The sequence below is a fragment of the Pinus tabuliformis genome, chromosome 1_2 (genome assembly GCF_031772625.1).
Source record: "Pinus tabuliformis cultivar Carrire ecotype Pingquan chromosome 1_2, CPIR1, whole genome shotgun sequence".
NCBI classification, from domain to species: Eukaryota; Viridiplantae; Streptophyta; class Pinopsida; order Pinales; family Pinaceae; genus Pinus; species Pinus tabuliformis.
Genome location: NC_142298.1, coordinates 369,386,113 through 369,412,798, shown reverse-complemented (window position 1 = coordinate 369,412,798; position 26,686 = coordinate 369,386,113). Strand labels below are relative to the sequence as shown.

The following is a 26,686-nucleotide window of genomic DNA, read 5'->3' as shown; positions in this document are numbered from 1 at the left end:
ATATACACAAAGATGCAGCGGAAATAATACTTCATTTCATTAATGGAAAATACTGAAATATGCTTACAACCAGAAATGGAAATAAACCAGCTAGGGCGATGGTAGCTTATCTCTGAGAAGAGATGTGGTGGCTACATGCCTCTGAACTGTGTTACAATGAGGCTCGAAGGCCTATTTATTGTTGAGAAACAATGGAAAACCCTTAACATTCTGAAACCTAACCCTAGGAAATGAAACGCCAAACTGTGGGCCCCGTTTGGGTAAATTGGTACATCAACTTCCCGGGGTCATAACTTTGGCATACGATCTCTGTTTGACGCGTACAATAGCTCGTTAGAAAGATCTATCCGAGCACTACCACTTTGGGAAGGGCAACATCGGTCCATGGACCCATGTTGCCCCTAGATTTCCCAAAAAACGTCGTTTAGGGCCTCAAAACGGCTCCAGAAGTTCAGGACCCGAAAAACTGCTAAAAATAGTAAGTTGTGCTACAATTAAGGAAACTGAAAATGCTGAGAGAAACAATGGTGGGGGTCCAGGTGGACTTGGCAGGTGGTCACCGATATCCACCTGGATCAAATGTCCTCGGAAAAACCCAACGTGGGAAATTGGGTGCAGTGTGAAAATTCGGTGATCTCGATCCCTACTACAGTAATTGATAATATTTCTTCTATTTGTTAGATTACTTAAACAAATTATTTGCAGTTATGTACAACAAATATCAAAATACATACACTGGAACCTTCACAAATAAAATTATGTAGAAAATAAATACAAGGAAAATATTAGCACATATATAACCACAGTGACACATTGGTTTTGGACAATTGTCCCCGGAAAAACCCAATGTGGGAAAACTGGTGTAGCAGATGAGGGTTTCTTTTATTAATCTTCAACAATAATTTATGTACAAGACAAAATAGAGGAAGAATCACTGAGAGAAATTTACTAGTGAATTTCTCACACTCCACAACAATTTTCTAACCCCGAAGAGGACCTCCTGCCTCTTTCGCTAGCCCTTCTCCGTCACTCTCTGCGTAGTGACTATGTGGGCCCTGCGTCAACCCTTTTGCTGCACTGACGTGTGTCCCTGCTCTACGATGCCTCCTCCAAATTTGTCTTGTACTCTCAGAATATACTGATTCCCTCTCTCTCCCACCCGCAACTCACTCTCTGACTCGATTTTCTCTTGCCAAAATTCAAACACTAAGAAAATCGATCTGCTTGAGTAACTGAGTATCTGCCCTAGTGTGTTCTCCATCTACCCATCGACTTCTTCTTATAATCTTCTATTGGATTAAAACATAATCGATGACTAAGATTAACTAGAAGTTAGTCCATGTCTTCTTCTAGAAGATTTTCACCATGACTTAATTAATACCCTTTAATTAACCATATTTCTTAAGTTTATACTTAGGGAATCATTTAAAAAAGTTAATTATTTTAATTAATTCGTCTCTAGGTGGAATTTCCAAAAACGATTTCTGGGTTTTGGAGAATACATGTATTCTAGCCTCTCCACAAAATTTCGTGGCTAGAACACATCCGATGCTACAAAAATCAACACTCCCTCTTAGCGAGGAATGTGTTGTAGTGTTGCAACTCACTAAAGCAACACCCTGTCTCTTCTTTATCTCCCGTTACGTTTTTTATGTCTGGCTGCTTTGCCCATCACTACTATGCAACTCTGGTATGAGTTGCATTTGTGTTGCTGCTGACCCTGCTGAATTGTTGTCAACCACTACCTCTACACTGCCACTCCCTCTCGTTTGCTGCTGCTGCTGCAATTGAGAATCCATCTGCTACTGAAATGAGTTCTCCACCATACCCATCTGTTCCCTGAATTGGATGAACTTAACTCTCCCTAGAGCTTTTGTAAGTATGTTTGCCACCTAATCTCCTGTGGGGACATACTGCAGCTGGACTGCCCCACGTTGAACACAATCCCTGATGAAATGACATCTGATATCAATGTGCTTTGACCTATCATGAAATATTGGATTCTCAGAGAGTTTTATGCAACTTTGATTATCATAGTAAACACTAGTCGCTCCCATTTTCTTCCTGAACAAACTCACCAGCAATTTCCTAAGCCATATGGCTTTGCACGTAGCTGTGCTAGCTGCCATATATTATGCTTCTGCTAAGCTCAATGCTACTGACTTTTGCTTCCTGCTGCACCAAGAGATCATCCCTGATCCAACGTTGAAGCAGTACCCAGAGGTACTTTTCCTGTCCACTGAACTACCTGCCCAATCTACATCTATGAATCCGCTCAACTTGATGTCATCTCCTCGAGTATATTTCAACCTGAGTCTGACTGTTCCACACACATATTTGAAAATGTGCCTAGCTATTTCCCAATTTACCCTTTTTGGTTACACCATGAACTGACTAAGGGTATTGACAATGAAACAAATGTCTGACTTAGTGTTGACCAGATACATAAGTGACCCAATTCACTGTTTGTACAAGGTGGGGTCGACTTCCCTGTCCCCTGAGGCATCTACCTTTTTCCAGTTGGTAATCATGGGTGTTGCCATGGGTCTGCAATCCTGCATTCTGAATCTCTTCAAAATTTCTGGAGCATATCTTCCTTGCCCAAGGAAGATTTACCCATTCTTCTACAGTACTTCCATCCCCAAAAAATAGTGCATCAGCCCCATATCCTTCATGTCAAATTTTGCTGCAAGGTTCCTTTTGCACTCCTCTATGAGCCTCAATGATCCCGTAAAAAACATATCATCTACATATAAAAGCAGAATCTTGAATCCTACTGCACTAATTGATAATATTTCTTCTATTTGTTAAATTACTTAAGCAAATTATTTGCAGTTTTCTACGACAAATATCAAAATACATACACTGTAGCCTTCACAAATAAAATTCTGTGGAAAATAAGTACAAGGAAACTGCGAGCACATATATAACCACAGTGATAGTTGTTTTTGGACAATTGTCCCAAGAAAAACCCAATGTGGGAAAACCAATGCAACAGATGAGGGTTTCTTTTATTAATCTTCAGCAATAATTTTTGTACAAGAAAAAACAGAGGAACAGTAACTGAGAGAAATTTACTAGTGAATTTCTCACACTCCACAACAATTTTTTGACCCCGAAGAGGACCTCCTACCTCTTTCATTGGCCCTTCTACGTCACTCTCTGCGCAGTGACTGCGTGGGCCCTGCGTCAAACCTTCTGCTGTGCTGACCTGCGTCCCTCCTCCGCGTTGCTGCCTCCAGATTCGTCCTGCACTCTTAGACTGTTGATGCTCTCTCTCTCTCCCACCTGCAACTCATTCTTTCACTCGATTTTCTCTTGCCGAACTTCAGCCATTGAGAAAATCGATCTACTTGAGCAACTGAGTATCTGCCCCGGTGCGTTCTCCATCTACCCATTGTCTTCTTATTATAATCTTTTGTTGCAACACCAACTACCAAGCTTAAAACATAATCGATGGCTAAGATTAACTAGAAGTCAATCCATGTCTTCTTCTAGAAGATTCTCACCATGACTTAATTAATACCCTTTAATTAACTAGATTTCCTAAGTTTAGACTTAGGTAATCATTTTAAAAAAAAAATTAGTTTAATTAAGTCATCTCTGTTAGCACTCCTCAGTGTCCCAAGGCTGAGAAAGGAAGCCAAGGAGGTAACCTCAAACCAATATTTAGACTTGGCAGCTAGCCCTACCAAATCAGAGAGGGCTCTCTCAAGGATCTCACAACCAATGAAGTGACTGGAGAGGGAATCAGATGTTAGGCTAGATATTAAGCTCAATGGTGTTTGATTTTATGGTTTGCTGGATGAAGCTCATAGATCTAGGAACTAGGCTAAGGTTTCTAATGATCAATTGTAGAGATATAATGGGGCAAGGTAGGCATGATCAGTGACAAAAATAGTTTGTTGTGGTGGTGTAGAGATGAAAAGGTAGAGGATCAGAATGAGCATGTAACCATGAATTCATTCATCAAGAAGAAAGAACACTAGCATGAAAATCTCAACAAAACAGAGCATATAACCTATGATTTCTGTTTAAAACTCATGAGATGATCACAAGAAAAGCATAGAGATGGTAGGAAAAAAAATATCAGAGAAAACACTGTCACAGAAACATACCACAAGAATCCCAAGATAATAACTGCAACTGTCTGTTATATTACTACAAAATGTACACTAGCTCCAAGCTATGATTCATAAACATCCAACCTACAATACTTCGAAATCTGAAGTATTTATACGATTATTTACAAAAATAAATATCTTGAAATGGAATTCAAGATTTGTTACAAAAAAAAAAAAAAAATCAAACTGCTAATAATATCAGTTGGCTGAGTTCTGGTGCTGTCTTGGGTATTCTGGTAGTAATTGAGGCCTCAAATAGACTTTGATGTTAGTCTTGTTGGCTGATCAACTACGTTGTTGTTCCACTTTTTCAACATTATGTTTGAGTAGAGGCGGAATGGATATACGTCGAAAATGTCTTCGTTGTCTTCTGAGCGGAGGCAGAATGGATGATTTGGTGCTCTGTGAATGGAGGCCATAATCATTCAGTTTGGAAAATTACATGAAAAACAACGAGAAACCGTGGTCGAGGGCATGAAAAAATGAACTGATATTGACCATCCGGGAGAATTATGAACCGTTGATCTAGGTTGTCTGATCCGGGCCGATTAAATCTGGGCCATAGCGCAATCGCAATAGGGGAGGGGCCTTTACACTGATTTTTCATGTTTTACAAAGAGGACGGACCTGAAACTTCAAAAACCGCAATATATATAAAATATCGCATCCAAAGGAATCTCACACATCGCCATCGGGGAGTGGGAAGGGGTTTGGCAGAGGAGGAACTTGTGATTGTGTGATCCTTGATTGCGATATCGCAATCGGCGGATCGGGTCTCATCGCAATTGGCGAGCGGAGGAAGGTACGATATGCAATATCAGCAGAGGGGGAAGGAACATTGCGATATCGCAATCGACGGGTGGGGCGATATCACAATCGATGGGGGAGGAGTTTCTGCGATATCAGCAGGCTAGAGAACCTGCAATATGAAAAATCGCAATCGCAATCGAGAAGGGGAGACAAGCGCGACCATTGTATTGTTTCATGAGATTGTGCCGATAGTGATACGCTTTGCGGGTCTCTGCCCTTTAAAAGGGACTTCAACATAATGGAATGCGACTATAGTTGATATCAAATGGACTTTGGCTAGAGTTTGAGAATGAGCTTTTGCCAAGGGAGAAAATTGGTTTTGGGTTAGGATTTAAGTATTTTCTCAAGGAAAAAGGGGTTTTTGATGGAACGGGGGGATTTATGAGGGAAGGTTGAGGGAGGTATATGGAGTATGAAAGAGGATGTTGAAACAAGTTGAAATCTCCTTGAACATTTTTCCCCTAATTACTACTCCCATAATGATGACCCAGATGATGTCATGACTCTTTTTATGACCTTTTGATGACTTGACCTAATAATGACACCTAATGGATTATGAAACTGATGATTTGGACCTTTGGACTTTGTAGTGTAACTGACCATGAGATGATGACTGAGATGTTGATCAAGACACTTTACTGATGACTTATCACAATGAGTGATGACACGACCAAAATAGCAACTTGACCATGAAACGTAGGGAGTAGTAATATGCCTAGAACTGACCAATGATCAAATTTTATTTGAAATTTTATTGGAAATTATAACAATTTGACCTAATAACTCTATCAACAATTTTGAAAGAGTACATTTGATCACTGGTGACTGACAAGACTGACAGACACTAACATTGGCTCTAGCTGGGGATGGCAGCTCCTTTAGGAGGTGTCAAGAACATCGTAGACCAGGTAACCTCATCCATTGGGCGGTGGAGTAAAAAAAAAACAAAAAACAAAACTCGACATTGAAATGATTGACTAACAAACTGAAATTGACTTGACTACAAAACACTGACTTACTTATGGCAGCAAACCATCGAGATCTTAGGGCCTTCACCTCGGGCTTCAAATCCTGATGATAACTGCCCACTTGCTGAAGATATATATACAATCATGTGATATGATCCTTCTAGTGTAACCAATCCAGCAAATGGCTACTTACTTGAATCTTGCTCACACTTTCCTTGAGCAGGCAGAAAAAACAAAAGATAGGCAACTCAAAGTGTCCACTGAATCCAATAGTTGTATTGATGAACTTGGAAAATTCTCCCTTCACCGATGACTGCAATAAACTGACCAAAGGATCATGGAAAACATGCAACATAAGAAAAACAGGAAAACAAACCTCATTCCAAACTGTTGTTTTGTTTATGTGTTGAAACTGATTCTCTTCAAACAGAATGGGAGAAAACTATTTTTCCTTGTTATTATCCATTGTAGTCAAGTGCTCTGAATGCTCTTGAATCTCATCAAGTATAACAACAATATCATGTTCAACAGGGAAGTCTAAAAAGGACACTTCATTTAATTCAACATATACTTCATGTTGTTCTTCAAAAAGATCTGAGATAACCTTTTCTCTTTTAATGATTGAGTTAGAGAATGGATGAAAAGGAGAAAGAGGTGTTTGATTACCCTTATCATTCACTTGGTCACACAGAAGCTTGCAAGGTAGTTGCAAACTCTCATTAATTTCAGGTGAAGGAACATGACTTGTAATAATATGTTGTCTTACTTCATTAACATCCAAGGAAGAAATTAATGATTGAGAACTTTTACGATTTTCTTCAAGGGTTGTAAATTGAGATAAGATATAACATGAAAGAGAATTTGAGACATGGTCTTCATCATGAAAATCTGATTGGTCTTTAATCACTGAAGAAAACACTGCTTGTTGAAAATGTTCTTGTGGATCAAGACAATTAAGCTTTGTTGGTTCTTCTTTTGGATCACAAGACTATTGTAAATCAACAAATGAATTTTCAATAATATGCTCAATTACCTTTATTTGTTGATTAGCAAGAGGAATTTGTTCTTCAATTTGATCTTCTGCAATTGAGACAACCACAATGTTGATGTGTTCATCCACAGGATCTGAAATAACCTGTTGATTTTCACTGCTTAAGTTTCCTGTACATGCAATTTCAGAATTCTGACTTGGACCAATTTCTTCCTAACTGTTAGGATGCAAATCTGTTCCATCCAAAATCAAAAAAAGAGTTGATGTGTGGTGTGAATGTTGCTTTGTATTAAAGCAGCTAATCTATGTTATTTTCTGTTGGGAAGAAAATTCATAAAGGGCCTCTATGATCTCATAATCCATACATTCTTCATCACCAAAAGCCTCTTCAAGGTATTGAATGAAATCTTCACAGGATTCACAACAATCTTCAAACAACAAGAATGAATGATGAGATTTTCCATAAAACTCAAAGAATGTTGCGTGGAAATCTTTAAGAGAGAATAAGCTACCTAGATTTAACCCTTCATACCATGATCTTGCTTTCCCTTCTAGGGTAGCCATAAACATTTTCATCAAACAATCCTCATGAAAACTAATCCCAAGCTTATGTATATGCCAATGAAATTTTATTAGATGCAGAATAGCCTCATCCTCGTTTCCATCTATGAATTTGGGCAAGTTAGTTTGCCAATCTATGCAAGGAATTCGATTTGGGAAACTAGGAATGTGAGCACGATTCATAGGAGCATACCTTCTAGCAATTGGGTCCATCTTGAGAACAATTGATGAACTACAACATCCTTTAAGCCACTGAGTCTTCTGCCAGTGGAGTCACCAATAAAACCTTGATTTCTGAATCCTGTGAAGTGGAGTCTTTGAATCAGGTTGGAGTCGCCAAGTGAATGACTTTAGTCTTTCTGTGTCTTTGTTTGCTGTCCACTATCAGCAAATCAGATCTAAACTTAATGATCTTTCTCGGGGAATATGAAAATGTTCGTTTCCCTAGTATGGTCGCCAAAAATGTTAGCACTCCTCAGTGTCCCAAGGCTGAGAAAGGAAGCCAAGGAGGTAACCTCAAACCAATCTTTAGACTTGGCAGCTAGCCCTACCAAATCAGAGAGGGCTCTCTCAAGGATCTCACAGCCAATGAAGTGACTGGAGAGGGAATCAGATGTTGGGCTAGATATTAAGCTCAATGGTGTTTGATTTTATGGTTTGCTGGATGAAGCTCATAGATCTAGGAATTAGGCTAAGGTTTCCAATGGTCAATTGCAGAGGTATAATGGGGAAAAGTAGGCATGATCAGTGATATAAATAGTTTGTTGTGGTGGTGTAGAGATGAAATGGTAGAGGATCAGAATGAGCATGTAACCATGAATTCATTTATCAAAAAGAAAGAACACTAGCATAAAAATCTCAACAAAACAAAGCATATAACCTATGAATTCTGTTTAAAACACATGAGATGATCACAAGAAAAGCATAGAGATGGTAAAAAAATAAATATATTAGAGAAAACAATGTCACAGAAACATACAACAAAAATCCCAAGATAATAACTGCAACTGCCTGTTATATTAATGCAAAATGTACACTAGCTCCAAGTTATGATTCACAAACATCCAACCTAAAATACTTCGGAAATCTGAAGTATTTATACGATTATTTACAAAAATAAACATCTTGAAACAAAATTCATGATTTGTTACCAAAAAAATAAAAAAAATCAAACTGCTAATAATATCAGTGGGCTGAGTTTTGGCGTTGTTCTGGGCATTCTGGTAGTAATTGAGGCCTCAAATAGACATTGTTGTTAGTCATGTTGGTTGATCAACTGCGCTGTTGTTCCACTTTTTCTGCATTCTGTTTGAGCGGAGGCGGAATGGATATACATCGAAAATGTCTTTGTTGTCTTCTGAGTGGAGGCATAATAGATATATGTCGAAAATGTCTTTGTTGCCTTCTAAGTGGAGGTGGAATGGATGGTTTGGTGCTGTGTGAATGGAGGTCGTAATTGTTTAGTTTGGAAAATTACATGAAAAACAATGAGAAACCATGGTCAGGTGCATGAAAAAATCAACTGATATTGACCATCCAGGAGAATTATGAACTGTTGATCTGGGCTGTAGATCCGGGCCATTGAAATATCGCAATCGCAATAGGGGAGGGGCCTTTACACTGATTTTTCATGTTTTACAAAGAGGACAGACATGGAACTTCAAAATTGCAATATATATAAAAAATCGCATCCAAAAGAATCTCGCAACATTGCCATCAGGGAGTGGGAACGGGTTTGGCGAAGGAGGAACTTGTGATTGTGCGATCCCCAATTGCGATATTGCAATTGGCGGATCGGGTCTCATCGAAATCGGTGAGTGAAGGAAGGTACAATATGCGATATCGGCAAAGGGGGAAGGAACGTTGCGATATCGCAATCGACGGGCGAGACGATATCACAATTGGCGGGGGAGGAGTTTCTGCAGCGGTTGGGAAGGGGAGACGAGCGTGGCCATTGTATTGTTTCATGAGATTGCGCCGATAGCGATATGCTTTGCGGGTCTCCGCCCTTTAAAAGGGACTTCAACATGTTTAAATGGAATGTGGCTAGAGTTGATATCAAATGGATTTCGGCTAGAGTTTGAGAATGAGTTTTTTCCAAGGGAAAAAATGGGTTTTGGGCTAGGATTTAAGGATTTTCTCAAGGAAAAAGGGGTTTTTGATGGAACGAGGGGATTTATGAGGGAAGGTTGAGGGAGGTATATGGAGTATGAATGAGGATGTTGAAACAAGATGAAATCTCCTTGAACATTTTTCCCCTAATTACTACTCCCATAATGATGACCCAGATGATGTCATGACTCTTTTTATGACCATTTGATGACTTGACCTAATAATGACACCTAATGGATTATGAAACTGATGATTTGGACCTTCGCACTTTGTAGTATAACTGACCATGAGATGATGACTAAGATGGTGATAAAGACACTTCACTGATGACTTATCACAATGAGTGATGACACGACCAAAATGGCAACTTGAACATGAAACATAGGGAGTAGTAATATGCCTAGAACTGACCAATGATCAAATTTTATTTGAAAATTTGTTTGAAAATAAAACAATTTGACCTAATAACCCTATCAACAACTTTGAAAGAGTACATTTGATCACTAGTGATTAATAGGACTGACAGACACTAACAGTCTCTAGGTGGAATTTCCAGAAACGATTTATGGGTTTTGGAGAATACATGTATTCTAGCCTCTCCACAAAATTTCGTGGCTAGAACACATCCGATGCTACAAAAATCAATATGCAGCTATCATGTCCCTTCTCAAACACAATTGTAACAGGGTGCTGCTACACAGTTTTGCACAATTTTGGCTAAGGAAGAGAACCCATCATTTTCGACTTAGGGACTTAGGAGGCAATTTGACTTAATTTGGTTCCTAGTGGAATGTGGGGGACACCCACATGGGAATTCGAATTGGCCCATTCGAATAGCTTGGAGGGAAAGTCGAATAGGTGGATGGAGGGGCCCACATGAGGCAAGGGAGGCCCAAGGAGTTATAAGGAGCGAGCATCTCTCATTTTGGGATTCATTTATACATCTTGTAAACAAAATCACTCGACTGTTCAATATGTGGTTTAGTTGAGTCAACCCACTGTTTAGCCACGAATCTCTCAAGCGGGAGTTCAACCTCTACTTCAAGGGACCATCCATGCCCATCCTAGAGAGGCAGTTCTACAAGGATTTTAGGAGTTCCGAGGTAGTGAGATAACACCACCAACTAGCGCAGTGCAAGGAGTGTGTATTTCTGGGTATCCAGAGAATACGCTGAGGGAGATAGAGGCCAACAGAGATCAGATTGTTTGCCGAAGAGTTAGAGAGTTGAGATAGCAATAATAGACCAACATTCTTGTTGAGTTTTATAGCCGACAGAGCCAACATTCTAGCAGTTCGAATAGCTGGGCTAGGGGACAGAGTAGAAGCCACTCAACAGTTTTTCGTGGAGCTTAGGAGCAGGTGTCTTAGGCTAAGAGCTCACCTGGGAAGTCAGGGATTGGATAGCAAGGGTCAGCCCAACACTTTGGGGGCATTTCTAGGAGGATTTATAGATAGTTTCCAGTAGGTTGAGTTTTGCAGTTGCAGCGAAGGTTGGGCTCCAAGGGGGTCGAATTTCAGAAGTCTAAACCAATCAAACCCTTTCTGAGTTTTTCTGGGTTTTTGACAAGGATCCAAAATATAAAGTTTCATAATTTTCTGAGCACCAGAGGTGGGGTTTGAAGCCGTATATTTGCAGCAGAGAATGTAGAATTGTTGGGGATTGAATAGTACCTTTAGGGGTTGATTTTAGGAAGTCCAAATCGGGCCAAACCATTTCTATCTTTTTGTTGATTTTGGCCAAGGAGTTTGTTGTTGAAGTTTCATCATTTTCTGAGCACCAGAGGTATTGCAATCCCTTTCTAGGCAGCAGTGAAGTTCAGCGCAGAGCATTAGAGAAGCAGTCATTTCCAGCATTTGAGATCATTGTATTATCACCTGAGTTCTGTCACGCTTGCCATTGAGGCAAGCCCAGGTGCATTCCTCCATACTATTGTACTTGCTCCATTGATCATAGAATGGTTCAGCTGGTTCTTAATTCCAGAGCTTTTATGAGCATTTGCTAATGGTTTAAATTTCTTGTGTTGTAAATCGTTTTTGCTTTGCGGGGAGTGAGTACTGGGATGATCGGTGGTATGTAGAGGTGTATGGTGCTGCACAACGAGGTCTTGGAGTGTTGCCTCCAAGGACACCCATGGATGGAGATAACGAGCATACCTATGGGTGTAGCTCAGCCATGATCAATGGGGACACAGATGAGCAATGCTTGATGGTATTCGTGGGGACTCATAGTCCTGACCCTCTTCTACGTCACTTATGGGAACATGCGATCTGGTTGTTGTCCTTTGACACTCTGGGCACGAGCAGCAGGGGACGGGGAGCTCACCCAAGATATTTGGATGACACTTGGTGCGATAGAGGGGAGACTTCTCAACGAGGGCATCGAGTCGGTGCGTGAGTTAACAACCATAGGTCGTGGGATGAGGTGATCACCGACAGGGATGGCATATCATTCATCACTGATCCTATGCCCGGGGAGCTGACCACAGGGGAGACATGTTTCACTCTTTCCACAGGGCATGTTTGGACCATGCATGAGCAGAGGATACCGTGTACGACTGAGATAGTTGTCCAGTATGTATCCGAGTTCCCGACATTGTATCGACACATTCTCCAGGGGGCGGGTAGCTGAACCAGTGGCGATGGTTGGCAGGAGCAGGATGGGTTTGCATACACTGAGTCGATTGCACATATCAAATACCCATCTATTTGTTGCATTCAAGGGGTAGCTATTTGGCACACGTGGTTTCCAGTGGTCATCAGTACTACACAGTGGCAGGCACCAGACAGGTTTAGCATGCCTCAAATTAGTTCATGATGTATGAAGCCTATAAATGGGTGGCATCCCAGGACTAGAGATGAGGGCCAAAGGGATTCCATTGGTTGTCATGGCTATACCGTAGCAGGTCTGCCTATGTGATGCAGGGATTCATTTGATCGATAGATCACTCGTGATGAGCAGAGTCGTGGCAGAGAGTGATATAGTTCGCTCTCGGGATGACACCTGGGGGTTCACAGAGGGTTTCATCATATGGGGAGGTAGACATTTTCTACTGTTGCATAGCTTCGGAGTTAGATTTGGATGGGCCTTGGTGCCATGGAGATGCCCAGGCAGGATGTGTCTCGCCTCTTTCAGTATTCCACCATCGAGTTCCAGGAGAGGAGGATACTGTTTGTGCACGATGGGGAGTATGACATAGTCAGAGTAGTGCAGCGTCAGCATGGTGGCACTACTATGGGACTAGCAGGGAACTGGGGCATCACAACGCTTCACAGCTCAATAACTTTTAGGGATGTGTCGGCTACTGCAGGCAGAGATCATACATATATTCCATTGGGCTTTAGCGAGTCGCTGATGGAGCAAGGAACTTATGGTACTTGTACTGGGCAGGATAGTGAGTGGAGAGAGGGGAGCTTCATGTTGGACAGGTTGGCCTGGGATCCTAGCATTGAAGGATTCTTTCATATCAAGACAGTGCCGAGGTCAGGGATGATTTAGTGGCACATCTGGGACCCTGGCACATGTTGTAGTGACAGTGGGGAGCAACAGTTAGAGAGGATGCTCGTTCAGGCATTGCTTGAGGACAAGCGATTTTTGGAGCATTTGAAGAACTTGCCAGATGAGGATGCCACCTGGGAGGGTGAGCACATATTGGAGCACCCAGCTTTGAGGTTGCTTGAGGGCAAGCAACATTTGGGAGGGGAGGACTGTCATGTCCCTTCTCAAACACATTTGTAACAAGGTGCTGCTACACAATTTTGGCTAAGGAAGAGAACCCATCATTTTTTACTTAGGGACTTAGGAGACAATTCGACTTAATTTGGTTGCTAGTGGAATGTGGGGGCCACCCACATGGGAATTCGAATTGGCCCATTCGAATAGCTTGGAGGGAAATTCGAGTAGGTAGATGGAGGGGCCCACATGAGGCAAGGGAGGGCCAAGGAGTTATAAGGAGGGAGCAACTCTCATTTTGGGATTCATTCATACATCTTGCAAACAAAATCACTTTATTGTTCACTCTATTGTTTAGCTGAGTCAACCGGTTGTTTAGCCACGAATCTCTCAAGCGGGAGATTCAACCTCTACTTCGAGGGACCATCTGTGCCCGCCCTAGAGAGGCAGTTCTACAAGGATTTCAGGAGTTCCGGGGCAGTGACATAGCACCACCAACTAGCGCAGAGTAGGGAGTGCGTATTTCTAGGCAGCCAAAGAATACACAAAGGGAGATAGAGGCCAGCAAACATCAAATTCTTTGTCGAAGAGTTAGAGAGCTGAGATAGTAGCACTAGACCAGCATTCTTGCTAAGTTTTACAGCTAGCAGAGCCAACATTCCAGTAGTTCAAATTGCTGAGTTAGGGGATAGCGCAGAGGCCACTCAGTAGTTTTTCGTGGAGCTTAGGAGCAGGTGTCTTAGGCCAAGAGCTCACCCGGGAAGTCAGGGATTGGATAGCAAGGGTCAACCCAACACTTTGGGGGCATTTCCGAGAGGATTTACAGGCAGTTTCTAGTAGGCCAAGTTTTGCAGTTGTAGCTGAGGTTGGGCTCCAAGGGGGTCGAATTTCAGAAGTCTAAACCAACCAAAATCCTTTCTGGGTTTTTCTGGGTTTTTGACAAGGATCCCAAATATAAAGTTTCATAATTTTCTGAGCACCGGAGGTGGGGTTTTAAGTTGTATCTTTGCAGCAGACAATGTAGAATCACTAGGGATTGAATAGTGCTTTGGGGTTCGATTTGGGAAGTCCAAATCGGGCCAAACCATTTTTGGGTTTTTATTGGTTTTGGCCAAGGAGTTTGTGGTTGAAGTTTCATCATTTTCTGAGCAAAAGAGGAGGAGTTTATTGCAATCCCTTTCTAGGCAGCAGTGAAGTTTTCTGGGCAGTGCAAAGCATTAGAGGAACAGTCATTTACAGCATTTGAGATCATTGTTTTATCACCTGGGTTCTGTCACACTTGCCATTGAGGCAAGCCCAGGTGCATTCCTCCATACTATTTTATTTGCTCCATTGATTAATAAAATGGCTCAACTTGTTCTTAATTCCAAAGTTTTTATGAGCATTTGTTGATGGTTTAAAATTTTTGTGTTGTAAATCATTTTTGTTTTGCATATCATTATTTATTTAAGTTTGGAACATTACAACAGCAGTGAGGGCTTTTATTATTAAGTAGCGGTGAGAAATTTTGAGTACAATCTGGATGTCGAAAACTGGCAATCCTACAGAGAACATATTGGAAAAAATATCTAGAGGGAAATTACCATCACTCCGAACAATCCCGACACTTGACTACCACTGAAAAGCAAGCCATCCAACTGGGTCTGGACAAGCTCTGCATCAACCTGAAGCTTCTTGTCGCACGTGCTACTCGAATCGACTGTTAATCAAGTCATCATGCCTACTGCTAACTGGAAAAACATTTCTCCGACACTCTGGAACCTCTGCCCAGCCTTTGGAACTGAAAATGTCTTCCTTCTGCAGCTAATCGAAGTGCCCAATGAAACTTATGTGTTGCCTCTGTGCAACTTCCTAGAGAAGTTTCGGCCTTTCTCTGCAATGCATTTCACCGGATCTGGAAAACTTCCTTCGCCCTCACTATCTTTGCTTCCTTCTCTGGTTTTCCAGCAACTGTTGCTTGTCTCTAGAAATCGAACTCCACAAGTGCGGTCTCCATCTACCCATCAACTTCTTCTTATAATCCTCTATTGGACCTCCAACGACCAAGATTAAAACTTAATCAAGGGCCCGGATTAATTCCATGTCGATCTGTCTGAGTTTCTAGATGATTCACACCTTATTTCAATTAATTATGATTAATTAACCACATTTCCTAAGTTTACACTTAAGAAATAATTAAAAATAGGCTAATAATCTAATTGAGACACTTCTAGGTGGAATTTCCATAAATGATTTCTAAGTTATGGAGAACTCCTATGCTTTAGCCTCTCCACAAAGTTTCGAGTCTAGAACACCTTCGATGCTACAAAAACTAGCACTCCTCAGCGAGGAAGGTGTTCTCTCTAGTGCTTCACACTTTGTCACAACACCTTGTTTTTGTACCACCCTCTGTCACAATGTTCATGTCTAGCTACTGCCCACCAACCATTGCACAACTCTAATGTTGCATCTGTGTTGTTGCTGACATTGCCATATTGTTGCCAACCCTACATCTGCATTGCAACTCTCTCTCCATTGTTGTTGTTGCAACTGCAACTACTACAACTGAGAAGCATCCTAAATACTGAATCAATCGTGTTCAGTATGATGCATTTTTCTCCTGAGTCCTGACTGCTACTAGCTACTGCCACTGTCCACTGTGATGCAATCCATGGGATTTACAGGAGAAGGGGGACTGGGGAAAGAAGGCCAGGGCATCACAGAGCCCATTAGACCAGTGCAAAGGCCCAAAGGCCTAGGTTTAGGGGGAGATCCAAATGCTCCGCCCACTAAGACCACTAATCTATCTTCAGTTTTTTCTTCCCCGATACTTATCACACATTAGTTAACCCTACATAGTACAAGTGGAGCTTCTGGAACCAAATCACTTCCTACCAGCTCTCAAGAATAGTTGACATATCCCCCCGGGTTTTCAAGCAGGGTTGTCAAGGTCCGCAGTCAGTGGATAAGAATCTGCACTAGGACAATAGATAGGGCAGAAAGGAAGAGATGAATTAGGGGATGTCCCTGTGATAGAAAATGAGCCAAAAGACCTGGAGGAATTCATTGACTTGACAAAGGCCAACAAAGAAGCTGTCATCCCCCCAGATGCCCCTTCTCAAAAACATCCGATAAAAATGAGAATAGAGGACGGTCGAGCTATGCTTCGCATGATGGCGGCCTGTTAGTCGAGCGGCCTTACTCACCTTTCCCTTACGGTCAAGCGGCCTTACGGCACCTTATATGATAAGATGAATTAACTCCATTGATTCAAGCTATGTGTACAAGTATTATCAGGTTTTTGATTAACTACCTGTTTTACCCTTATAGTGCAATAGAAGCAATATGGTTCAACTCCATAACAGGTTGGTCTACAGGTTAGTGATGGCTCATGCTTAAGTGTTCATTGAATGATGACCAATCCTATTCCCGTAATCAATCACTCTTAATGTGTTGTATGTTATCCATGATATTGGAAACTAATCATAGTATGAGGATGAGCTAATCCCATAGAGCTTCATATTCAACAAGGTATGATTTGTATGGAATAGGGCTTTAAGCTCACTCGATATGATTACATAAGTAACACGTATCTACGAACACAAGCTTGTTATTACACATAGAGAGCTTAATCATACTAGTAATAGTGATGTAAGGAATACCATAATGAATAGAAAGGGTTAATATGAGCTCGTATAAGCTTAGTATATACTAGTAAGAAAGGTATTCATCAGATTAGTCCCATGGAAGTGAGAAGCTAACACAATGCTTGAATAAGAGTAATCATTGTAATCAATTCAATGGGAATCGGAGCCATATGTGTGAAATAGTTATAGGTATAAATGTATTACAGCTTCTACTAATATGGAGTTTAAGCTTAGTAAATTATATATGGTACATCAATTGATACCGTGTAAGTGATTAGACTATACGCTTCATATTCCATATCCTTACATTGAGCTTATATCAGTAATATGTAAGAGTTATGATATCACTGTAATCAAGCTATACTAATACAGGAACAAGAGCTTATCGTAATTAAGGCATGTAGATTATGTGAACACTGTCCATAAGGTTATGCATTGTGATTACTAGTAACCAATACAGAGAAACAAGCTATCATAATATATGAATAATACGTAAGCTGCTTACACCATAGGCTCTAGTATCCTTCAAGAAGCAAACCAACATTCCGAAGAAGGACAGAGACAATCTGAAGATGGTCTGAGACATTAGCTTAGAAGGACTGAGGAAGCTAGATCTTTGGAATTAAACACTAGACCTTGAATCCTTACAATACCTGCTTAGGAAGGAATCCGCATACCTTCTTATCTGTATAACTCCCTTCAAACCCTCAGAACAAGACTAGACGCAGTAGAACCCTAGAAACAGCTTAGCCACCTTAAGACAGTCTGACAAACTTCCTACAAGCAAACAACCTTACATCTCATAGAAGGATTTAGAACACCACCGGCTTAGGAGTCTTACAATTCATGAAGTATGCCTACACACTTGAAGATGCTTAGGAGTCTTAGAGTCAGAACCCAGATGCTTCTTAGTATTTCACATACGCACCATGCCGATGATTAGACCAACCTTATAACAATTGAACTCACCTCTGACCTTGAAGTCATCCAGTCTTACAGGAATCTAGTATCCATCTAAACCAACCAAAAAACCACCTTTAGCTTGAGCATGTGGATGCTTAGGAACTACCAATCACACTCACCAGGAGCTTTAACCTGAGGATGAGCTAGTAGCCATCAAGAAGCCAACCAAACAACCAACCAGGCTTAGGATTATATTACCTTCGAGAACTAGAACTCCCCTTACAAGCACCCTTCAGACCAAGACAACGAACCTTGAGCTTCAGGATTTAGATGCTTTTGCAGTATGCCAACACCACACCATTGAGCATTATTAGTCTCCATGCGATATTACAATCACACCAACTTGAGCATTGATTCTTCTGGTTAGTCTATTTTCCATCCAAAGACACATGAGCTTCAGCATGAGGACACAGAATACTAGGAAGTATGCCCATACATCGTTAGCTTCATTCTGCAGTCTGCCCATCAAACAAACAAACTCACGAAGAGCTTGAGCTTGAGGAGACAGAAGCCTTGGAAGTATGCCAACACACCTTGGCTTAGTTAGTCTCATCAAATCATCAAACCATAGAACCATCTTAGGATTAGTCCCTGCTTACCAGACTTCATGAGAACCTGAACCTTGAGCTTGAAGATTACATTAGCTTTGGAAGTATGCCCACACATTCTGACATACTTAGTCTGGTTAGGATTCAGACCATTATTTCTAGTTGAGCCATCTAGTTTAGACATATTATCTCGAAGAAAAGCAACCTCATCTGAAGAAGCCATAGCTCCCACCCACCCTCATCAGACATAGTCACAGCGCCAACAGCACCAACTCCAGCAGACGTACGTCCATCACCAGCGGACACACATAAAAAGCATCAATGGGCAATCAGGCATGAATTGAAAGGCCCTCACGTCAGGCAGGGATGAAGACTTCAAATAAATAAGGCCTTTTTATACTACATAATCATAAGAATAATCAACTACTCAATCAACAGAATCCACTTATGCGTCATCAACAGCTTAATCTATTGCTGCTGCTGCTAGAGGATATGAAACAACAGGCTATGTTGCTGGTAATGCTGCTCCTACTTTAGGTACCGTAGCCCTTGTCCTACGATATGCCTACCTTTGTATTTGTTGTATCTACCCCTGCTTTCTTCGTAGCCTCCGCCTCTATCTTAGCTACTAGTATGCTACTAGTATAGGTGGTGCTTTCATTCGGTCAACTCAATCAACTTAGTCAATTGCTGGATCTACTTTTGCACCTGCCCTTGAAACGGAGTCACTCACTATTCATATGGTGAGGGTCCTCTCCTCTCCTCTCCCTCTCCTTATCAGTCGAGCCCCTCTCCTTATTAGTCGAGCGTGCTACGCACCCTGACGGACCTTATGGTCGAGCACCCTAAAGGGTCCTTATCAGTCGAGCCCCCTAAAGGGACGGAGTCACTCACTATTCATATGGTGAGGGTGCGTTAGCACACTCGACTGTCAAGGCCGCCATCGTTTTAACTCTCACTCATCATATGGGTGAGGGTGCGTAAGCACACTCGACTGTCAAGGACCCTTTAGGGGGCTCGACTGATAAGGAGAGGAGAGGGACGGAGTCACTCACTATTCATATGGTGAGGGTGCGTTAGCACACTCGACTGTCAAGGCCGCCATCGTTTTAACTCTCACTCATCATATGGGTGAGGGTGCGTAAGCACACTCGACTGTCCAAGGACCCTTTAGGGGGCTCGACTGATAAGGACCTTTAGGTACTCGACCCCAAGGGAGAGGAGAGGAGAGGGACGGAGTCACTCACTATTCATATGGTGAGGGTCCTCTCGATGGAGACGGAGACGGAGGACGGAGATGAGACGGAGAACGGAGATGGAGACGGGTCCACCACTCCCACTGGATCCACTCGATGACGGATCCACTTCTCTATTTTATGAAGTGGCAACTACCACATGCTCATAGACTGGTCTTTCTTCTCTCTCTCTAGCTAGGAAATCACTATCATTATATATGTCATTACGCCATACTGAACCTAAACTACTACATGCTCATATATAACTAACTACCACCATGCCCAGGTACGTTAGTGACTGATAAGGACCGGCAACGGGGCTCGACTGATAAGGAGAGGATGCGTAAGCAGGCTCGACTGTTAAGGACCTTTAGGTACTCGACCATAAGGACCTTTAGGTACTCGACTGTTAAGGAGAGGGAGAGGAGAGGACCCTTTAGGGTATTCGACCATAAGGATGCGTAAGCAGGCTCGACTGTTAAGGAGAGGACCTTTAGGTGCTCGACCAAGAGGGAGATCAGTCGAGCCCCTGTCGGTCCTCTCCTTATCAGTCGAGCCTGCTTACGCATCCTCGATGGACAGTTCAATAACAAATCTAGAGTAGGCGGGTGAAGGTCCCAAGTAGTTAATGAATGACTGTAGATCAGTTCAAGTCCCTTTCATTGCACACACCAAACATTCAGTAACATTCGACACATTCCTGTGCTTGGGTAGATAGAGCCACCAGCCGAGAGTAGGTAGGTGATTCTCCGTGCTTGAGTAGATAGAGCCTTTACACACTAGTGGAAGTAAGTACAAATAGTACGATAGATCGATGCCCACTGAGAGATCGATTTGGAGATAGATCCATTGGGAGATCGATGCCCACCCACGAATGAGACGAGAGCTCGCACCCACCTTATGCAGACAAAAAGACCGCTGATTTCATCGCAGTTCGCTAGGCATAAACCCGACTTTACCTCTTGCAGTGAATACCCACCTCCTTATCGCAGTTCGTTAGTCAGAATTACCATTTTCATTCGGTAAAACACGCTAGGAAGTTCTCTTTTTGATCGGGCCATTCCATTCAAAACCCCTCCGTTCTAACACTTATCCCTTCTGTTCCCTTGCCTTATGACTTCTACTCCCTTCTACTGTGGCTGGGTTCTCCCTTCTACTAAGGCTTTATTATATTCTCTTTTTGGGCTTGCATATATTCTCTGTCATTATGGTGGGTGCCAATCAATCGGAAACGGGTGACGGGAACGCTATCGGGTGACGGGAACAATACGGCAAGTAAGATGGATACGCCAAGCAAGATGGATACGGCTACCTTCCGGTTCAGGACCTTCGGCATACATACGTGGATTGCTTCATTTCTCTGTCCTCAGAGTCTTGCCGGCTTGGGATATTCAATACAAGGAAAGAATCTCACTAGGGTGCCTCGCACTTCTGTCTACGTTCGCCTTCATACGTGATCCTTCTTTCTCCTTCTTTCTAGGGTCGCCTTCTTTCTCGGGTTGGGGAAAGCGACTGTCATCTAAATCACATCCAATCAATCTAGCACATCCAATCAGTGGAGTTGGGTGCTACCTTCTGGGTTGGGGAAAGCAGGGCTGTGGAACTCGCTTGCTGACATGGTTCAGTCTCCCTCTCTGTATCTCTATCTGTCTCAATACCTATCCCTGATATTTCTTTTATTACTGATGTGTCCTCCGGAGGCCGAGCCCAAGCGTTAGCGTGGTAGGCGTAGTTGGTCCCATCTCTTTGGAAAGTAGCTCCGTCCAGTAGCAGCTCCTATCTCCCATCTGTGAACCCCATTTCTCTGGCCAATATCTGTATGGATCACAAAGAGGTTACTGGCCTTATGACTTGCCTACATACATGCTCGTAACTCTGCCTTATGACTTGCCTTTAAGATCGGGCCCCATCAAAGCGTTAAAACATTCCCCTCAATTTCAATTAACAAATTGGGTGGTGCTACCCATGGCCCAAAGAAATCATGAGGGAATTGCCTACCTCTATACTGGATTTACCTACCTAGAGACTTTTCATTACCTACTCCTCTAGTTACCAATGTACTCTTCGGGTTGTTTACCTGTGCTTGAGGGAAGGGAATTATTTTATTGGCTTGTACTTTATGAGCTTACCTTAGATATTGGATTAGAGCCCGGATAGACCAGAGGTTCTTTCTTTAGACCCTTGATCCCGGATCAAAGATGGTGGAAAGTCTAGCCCGGAGAGATGGAAATAGATTACTTGTTTTCAGATTGTTACTTGCATTCATTGTGACTTGTCTAGAGGAGGGACGACTTACCTATTATTTGGGGTTTATCACAGAGAGGAGATTAGGAGAGTTGGCTATGAGAAAGAGTATGTTAAAGCTTTGATAGGGATTTCATCTTTGTATACCTTGCATAGGGATAGACTCTTTCTTTGGAAAGGATACCCTAATGTTCAAGCTTGAGACCAGATAGAGGAGCTTTATACTTGGACTTTATACCACCGGATATTTCTTTTATTTATAGCGCTTAGGGAATAACATTGAAAACCCTCACCATATGAATAGTGAGTGACCCCTAAGAAGTAAGGGCCCTAGAGACCAAAAATCAGAACATTACCCAACATATCATCTATGAAGAATTTCTTTAGTAGAGTGTCAAGATAGGTAGGCTGCGAAACAAACCCTATGAAACCACTTACCCTTTTCTTTTCATAATAGACTGTACCTCAAGATAGGTAGGCTCGCTCTATCCTTGATCCTTCCTATGGTAGGCCTCCTTATGAAACCAGAATAAGACCGAGCTCAGGTGCCTCTCGATCAAAGGGAGAGGAAGAATGGAATGAAGAAAATCACGTATATAGAATAGTTCGATTTGCCGCACCCCACCTTTATTTACTGCCCGTGCACCTATAGATCCCTTGACTAAGATAGAACCAAGCTTCGCTGTTTTCCATCTCATTCACTCCATCTCAAGTATCCCCCCTCACTTCCATGCCATCCCCTTATTTTGATCGTTGGAGCGTGAACTTGCCTCCCTGCCTCTATCTCTAGACTGCTATCTCCACCGCCTTATCTCAACACCTTTGCTTGCTGAACCAGAAGCAAGGGCTGGATAGAACTCCCTCCCATTAAGGCTGGCTCTAGCTCGATCAGGCTGGCTCCGGGGGAGGGCGGGAAAGCTTATGGTTTCACGTGACTATGACTCGTAATGGACAGATTTAGAACCCCGAGGGAGAATACGGGACATATTCTTATACGTACGAGACCTACCCTTGCTACACCTAATGGTGGTATATCTTATATAAATAGATAGATATGGCCCTTTTAGGGAGCTTATATAAAGACCAACCACCTCAACGCCCTTCGGGACTTCTTAAATGAAACGAATACCACCTCAACGCCCTTCGCTTCAGGACTAATATACCGAACGAAGAACGAAACGACTCAACCAGATTCTCCCTTTCCTTCCTATAGATTATCCCAAGGCAAGGATAGATTACCGGAACAAGGTTGGCCGGATGATACTGGCTTCGGTCAATTCTTCCCAGAACTCCTTGCTTGTACTTCCCGGATGAGAACAACTAGCTTGGACAGATGAGAACGAACTACTTATTGGTTGGGTTAGCGAGCTATTGGTTCAAGAGCTAGGATCGTTTAGCAGCCCCAGTGATTAGAACTACTTGCTTGGGTTATCACTCCTTGCTGGAGGTGATAAAAGTGAATCAATCAATCAATCAATCTTATCTTCCAGGGTTGGTGATCCCAGCTTGAGGTGAGACAAATTCATCGTCCAGGTTCAGGAACGACTGTCCAGCCCGGCAACTCTAGCTACTTGCTTGAGGTGAGGCAGGTGAATCAATCGTTCGGTTGGTGATACCAGCCTTAAGACAGGATCCAACCCCAATATAAGTTCGGGGTAGGCTTATCAGCCCAACTCGTAAAGGATAGCTTATAACCCAAGATAAGGAAGCCAATTCTACGAGATAAGTTTGATGGAGGAAGCTTTCATTGAGTCAAATTGTGGAAAAAGGGGCGATCCCTTACCTATCTCGTAGTGAATCCACCAGTAGAGCAAATAGCAGCACGCATAAATCATCAGTTGAAGGGAGTAATAGTGGTTGGTTGGCGTAATTACGTATATAACGAATGAATGCATAATGACATATATAATAGCAACATGATCTGCTAAAGCGTCATTACTGCTATAATGAATGACGTAATTACATATATAATTAGATTCATCGGAATTGGTAACAAAAGGCCCGTAGGGACTCGGCCGAGGTTACGAGGTCGAGGAACCGATCTCTCTTCATCTCAGGTAAGATTTCATCATCCGTATGCATTTCTTCCAGTCATGAATGATATATATTATATATGTCATTATGGTCTTTTGATAGCTCGATCGACAATGTTGCTATTATATATGTAATTACGCTTTTCTTTCTTTTGGGGGCTATATTGCTAAAGGTTTAACATACATCTGAGGACATCTCAGCAGTTTTGGTGAAGGCTATCACTTAGTTCAGGTTCTATGGCGATCGTAATACTTAGTTCATACTCTTACTACGTTAGGGCTCACGTTACAATTACCTTCCGTCTAGACCCTCCTCTCAAAGCAGGTATAAGACCTGGCCCAGAACCTATAAGTAAGGGTGGAACCTATAAGGGGCGAACCTAACCTCCATTAGTAGCAACGTAAATAGCCAAGCCATAAAAAAAGCTTACTTGTTTCTTTCTTATGATCTCATTGAAAGAGAGGTGGGCAATGAATGACTGTCCCACGCTGGACGCTGGAATGACTGGCCTATAGACGCTAGACGCTGGATGAACCTTCTTACAAAATGACCATTAACTCATGTTCCCTGCAAAAGAGTTTCCCTGCTAAATAGTAGAAAGCGTCCTTAACTCCTTGCACTAGGAAGCGCAAGCCCCTCCGGGTCCTTAACTCCTTTATTTTCCCAGCTTATAAGGACCAACTATAACAACCAACACTTGGACTTGAACCGCTGGCACAACACAGGCTAAATATCTTCCCAGGTTTCTAGATCCTCTTTATGTGTGACCCACCATCAGGAGGGTGTGGACCTCAGGGTCACATCCAGTGCAGGTACCAACTGCTCCTCTAGAATCATCAGACTCATCTCCTATATAAAATATTCCACATCCTTGGTGCCATCGAAGATTGGGGGATCCCTTAGCTCGGTTCCAATCCAGCGCACCGATCTGACTGAGGTGTAACGCAACAAGGAGAACTTGTGGTTACGCTCTTGCCAATCCTATAAAGCATCTTGGCTATCTGAATCATACAAACAAAGACTGCGCCAGCTGACAGTAAAGTAAGTTCTTGCCAAATGGGTCCTTCGCCGAGGAAATAATTGGCTGCTTGTAATTCTTCATATATGTAATTACACTAGATCAATATTTTCACTTTCAAACCATATACAAGGTTTCAAGGCCAAGAGTACGGAGATAAAGCACTCAATAAGACTTACTTTGGGATTTTAACCTGGCAAACCGTAGATAGGGATCCGTAGATAAAAGCCTAAAGGTCAGAGTAGAGCACCTTAATACTTACTTGAAGGGGGGGATAAATCATTGCGACTGAGCTTGCTTCTCTGGTTGGGTGATTGCCGGTGCCAGCCCCTAACAAATTGTAGATCGACTCAGAAACCCAATTGAGTGCATTAATGACATCGACCCCCCGCTCAACCAACTTGAAGTCACTTTTGCATTCATTCGAAGTTGCCACACGCCGGTAGCATTGAAGATCGATCTTTCGATCGAGATGAAATAACGACTGGACGTGAGTGATTCTTTATTCCTAATCATAGAATAGCTGGCTCAGCATACATAACAATTAGGACGATTGCCGAATCCAACCCATGCCGGTGTCCTTCCTATAATTGTAGGTAGGAGGGGATCACTCCAAAGCCACCCGATCCTAGCTAGTAAGATCTCGACAACATGGATCTCCATCTCATCTGAACGGCGGATCTAGCGATACTGTTCAGTGGGCAGCAGTCACTATGGGTGGGCGGCGGTCATTGGGAAAGAATATATCCCTCCGATAGTGTTAATCCCTCGTATGGTATCGATGGGATTCGATGTTCAGGTCGTCGGTTCAGTCCGATCCACGGGCTCATTCGTAATCAAGTAAATAAAGATGACTTGCCTGAACATACATCGTAAGGGAGGATAAGGTTTTACCTTGCTAGTTGCCGGTGGTTTGTTAGTAAGCAGCCCAACTTTTTGAATGACCGAGCAGCGAGGTAGTAAGCTGCCGTTTTCTCGCTCTTCCCGAGATGTGGTCTGCCTCTCTCTAGGATAGATCGGGGCAACAGGCTGGGGCAGGGAGAACTTGTACGGTTCACCTTGCGCGATCGATCGGGGTGGTTTTGGGAAAGGAAGGGCCCCACCACCCAGGGTTTTCCCACGCACTAAGTCATCGTAGCTGTTCAATTCACTATTATAACACTCTCTTTGCCCAATAGAGAATCGAACTCCAGCGGGCAAGGGCGCGGATAATGATTGTTCGGTTCTTCCTACCGCCGCGACTGTTGGTCTTTGCAGTGCCCTGGTAGAAATTCATTCCGGCTGGTCGCAATAACCGCGCCAGTTCCTCAGGTGGCACTATGCTATGGGCTGAAGATAAAAGCTCCTCCTGGGATCAAAGGTGTAAGCTGGTTAGATCAAAGCGCTTTAGAGAAAAGGCGAATGATGGAATGGAAGGTTCTTGTTGCTGGCCTAAAGTCATCAATGTTCCCCGCTGGCCTAAACCCGTATGGCCTAGAGAAGGCAGTATGTCCAGTGGGACCTCCATCAATCAATTCATTCTTTGATCATAGGTAATACTACGATACGAGGATATCTCTCCCATTTGGCAAAGCACCAGAGAGGCCCTCGACCTGTATCTACAAAGCACCCCAGGCAACGAAGATGCGTACGTAGTTTTACGAAGGCAGGGAATCAAACTTTCACTGGTTCGAGCGAACATCTATCTAATTCGAGCGAGGAACTGCAATGAAAAATCTATATCTAGTAGTCGAGGGAGCAGCATTCCTTACCAATGCAGCATTCTTTTCTTTTCTTATTTC

General features: G+C 42.6%; 1 protein-coding gene across 7 annotated transcripts in view; it reads right to left on the bottom strand.

Moving 5' to 3' along the window:
• The window catches only part of LOC149205908 (uncharacterized), a 304,264-nt gene that overhangs the window by 14,534 nt on the left and 263,044 nt on the right, over positions 1 to 26,686 (bottom strand). The window contains exon 6 of one of the 7 annotated variants that reach the window (XM_089393587.1): positions 6,950 to 7,063. The exons of 4 other annotated variants lie outside the window; for them this stretch is intronic. In XM_089393587.1, the coding sequence (XP_089249713.1) occupies positions 7,055 to 7,063 (9 nt within the window). In that variant the 3' untranslated portion in view covers positions 6,950 to 7,054. Of the gene's footprint in view, positions 1 to 6,949; positions 7,127 to 7,683; positions 7,756 to 26,686 lie in introns of those variants that run through there. 2 more of the 7 variants (XM_089393583.1, XM_089393584.1) reach the window with 2 other exon arrangements.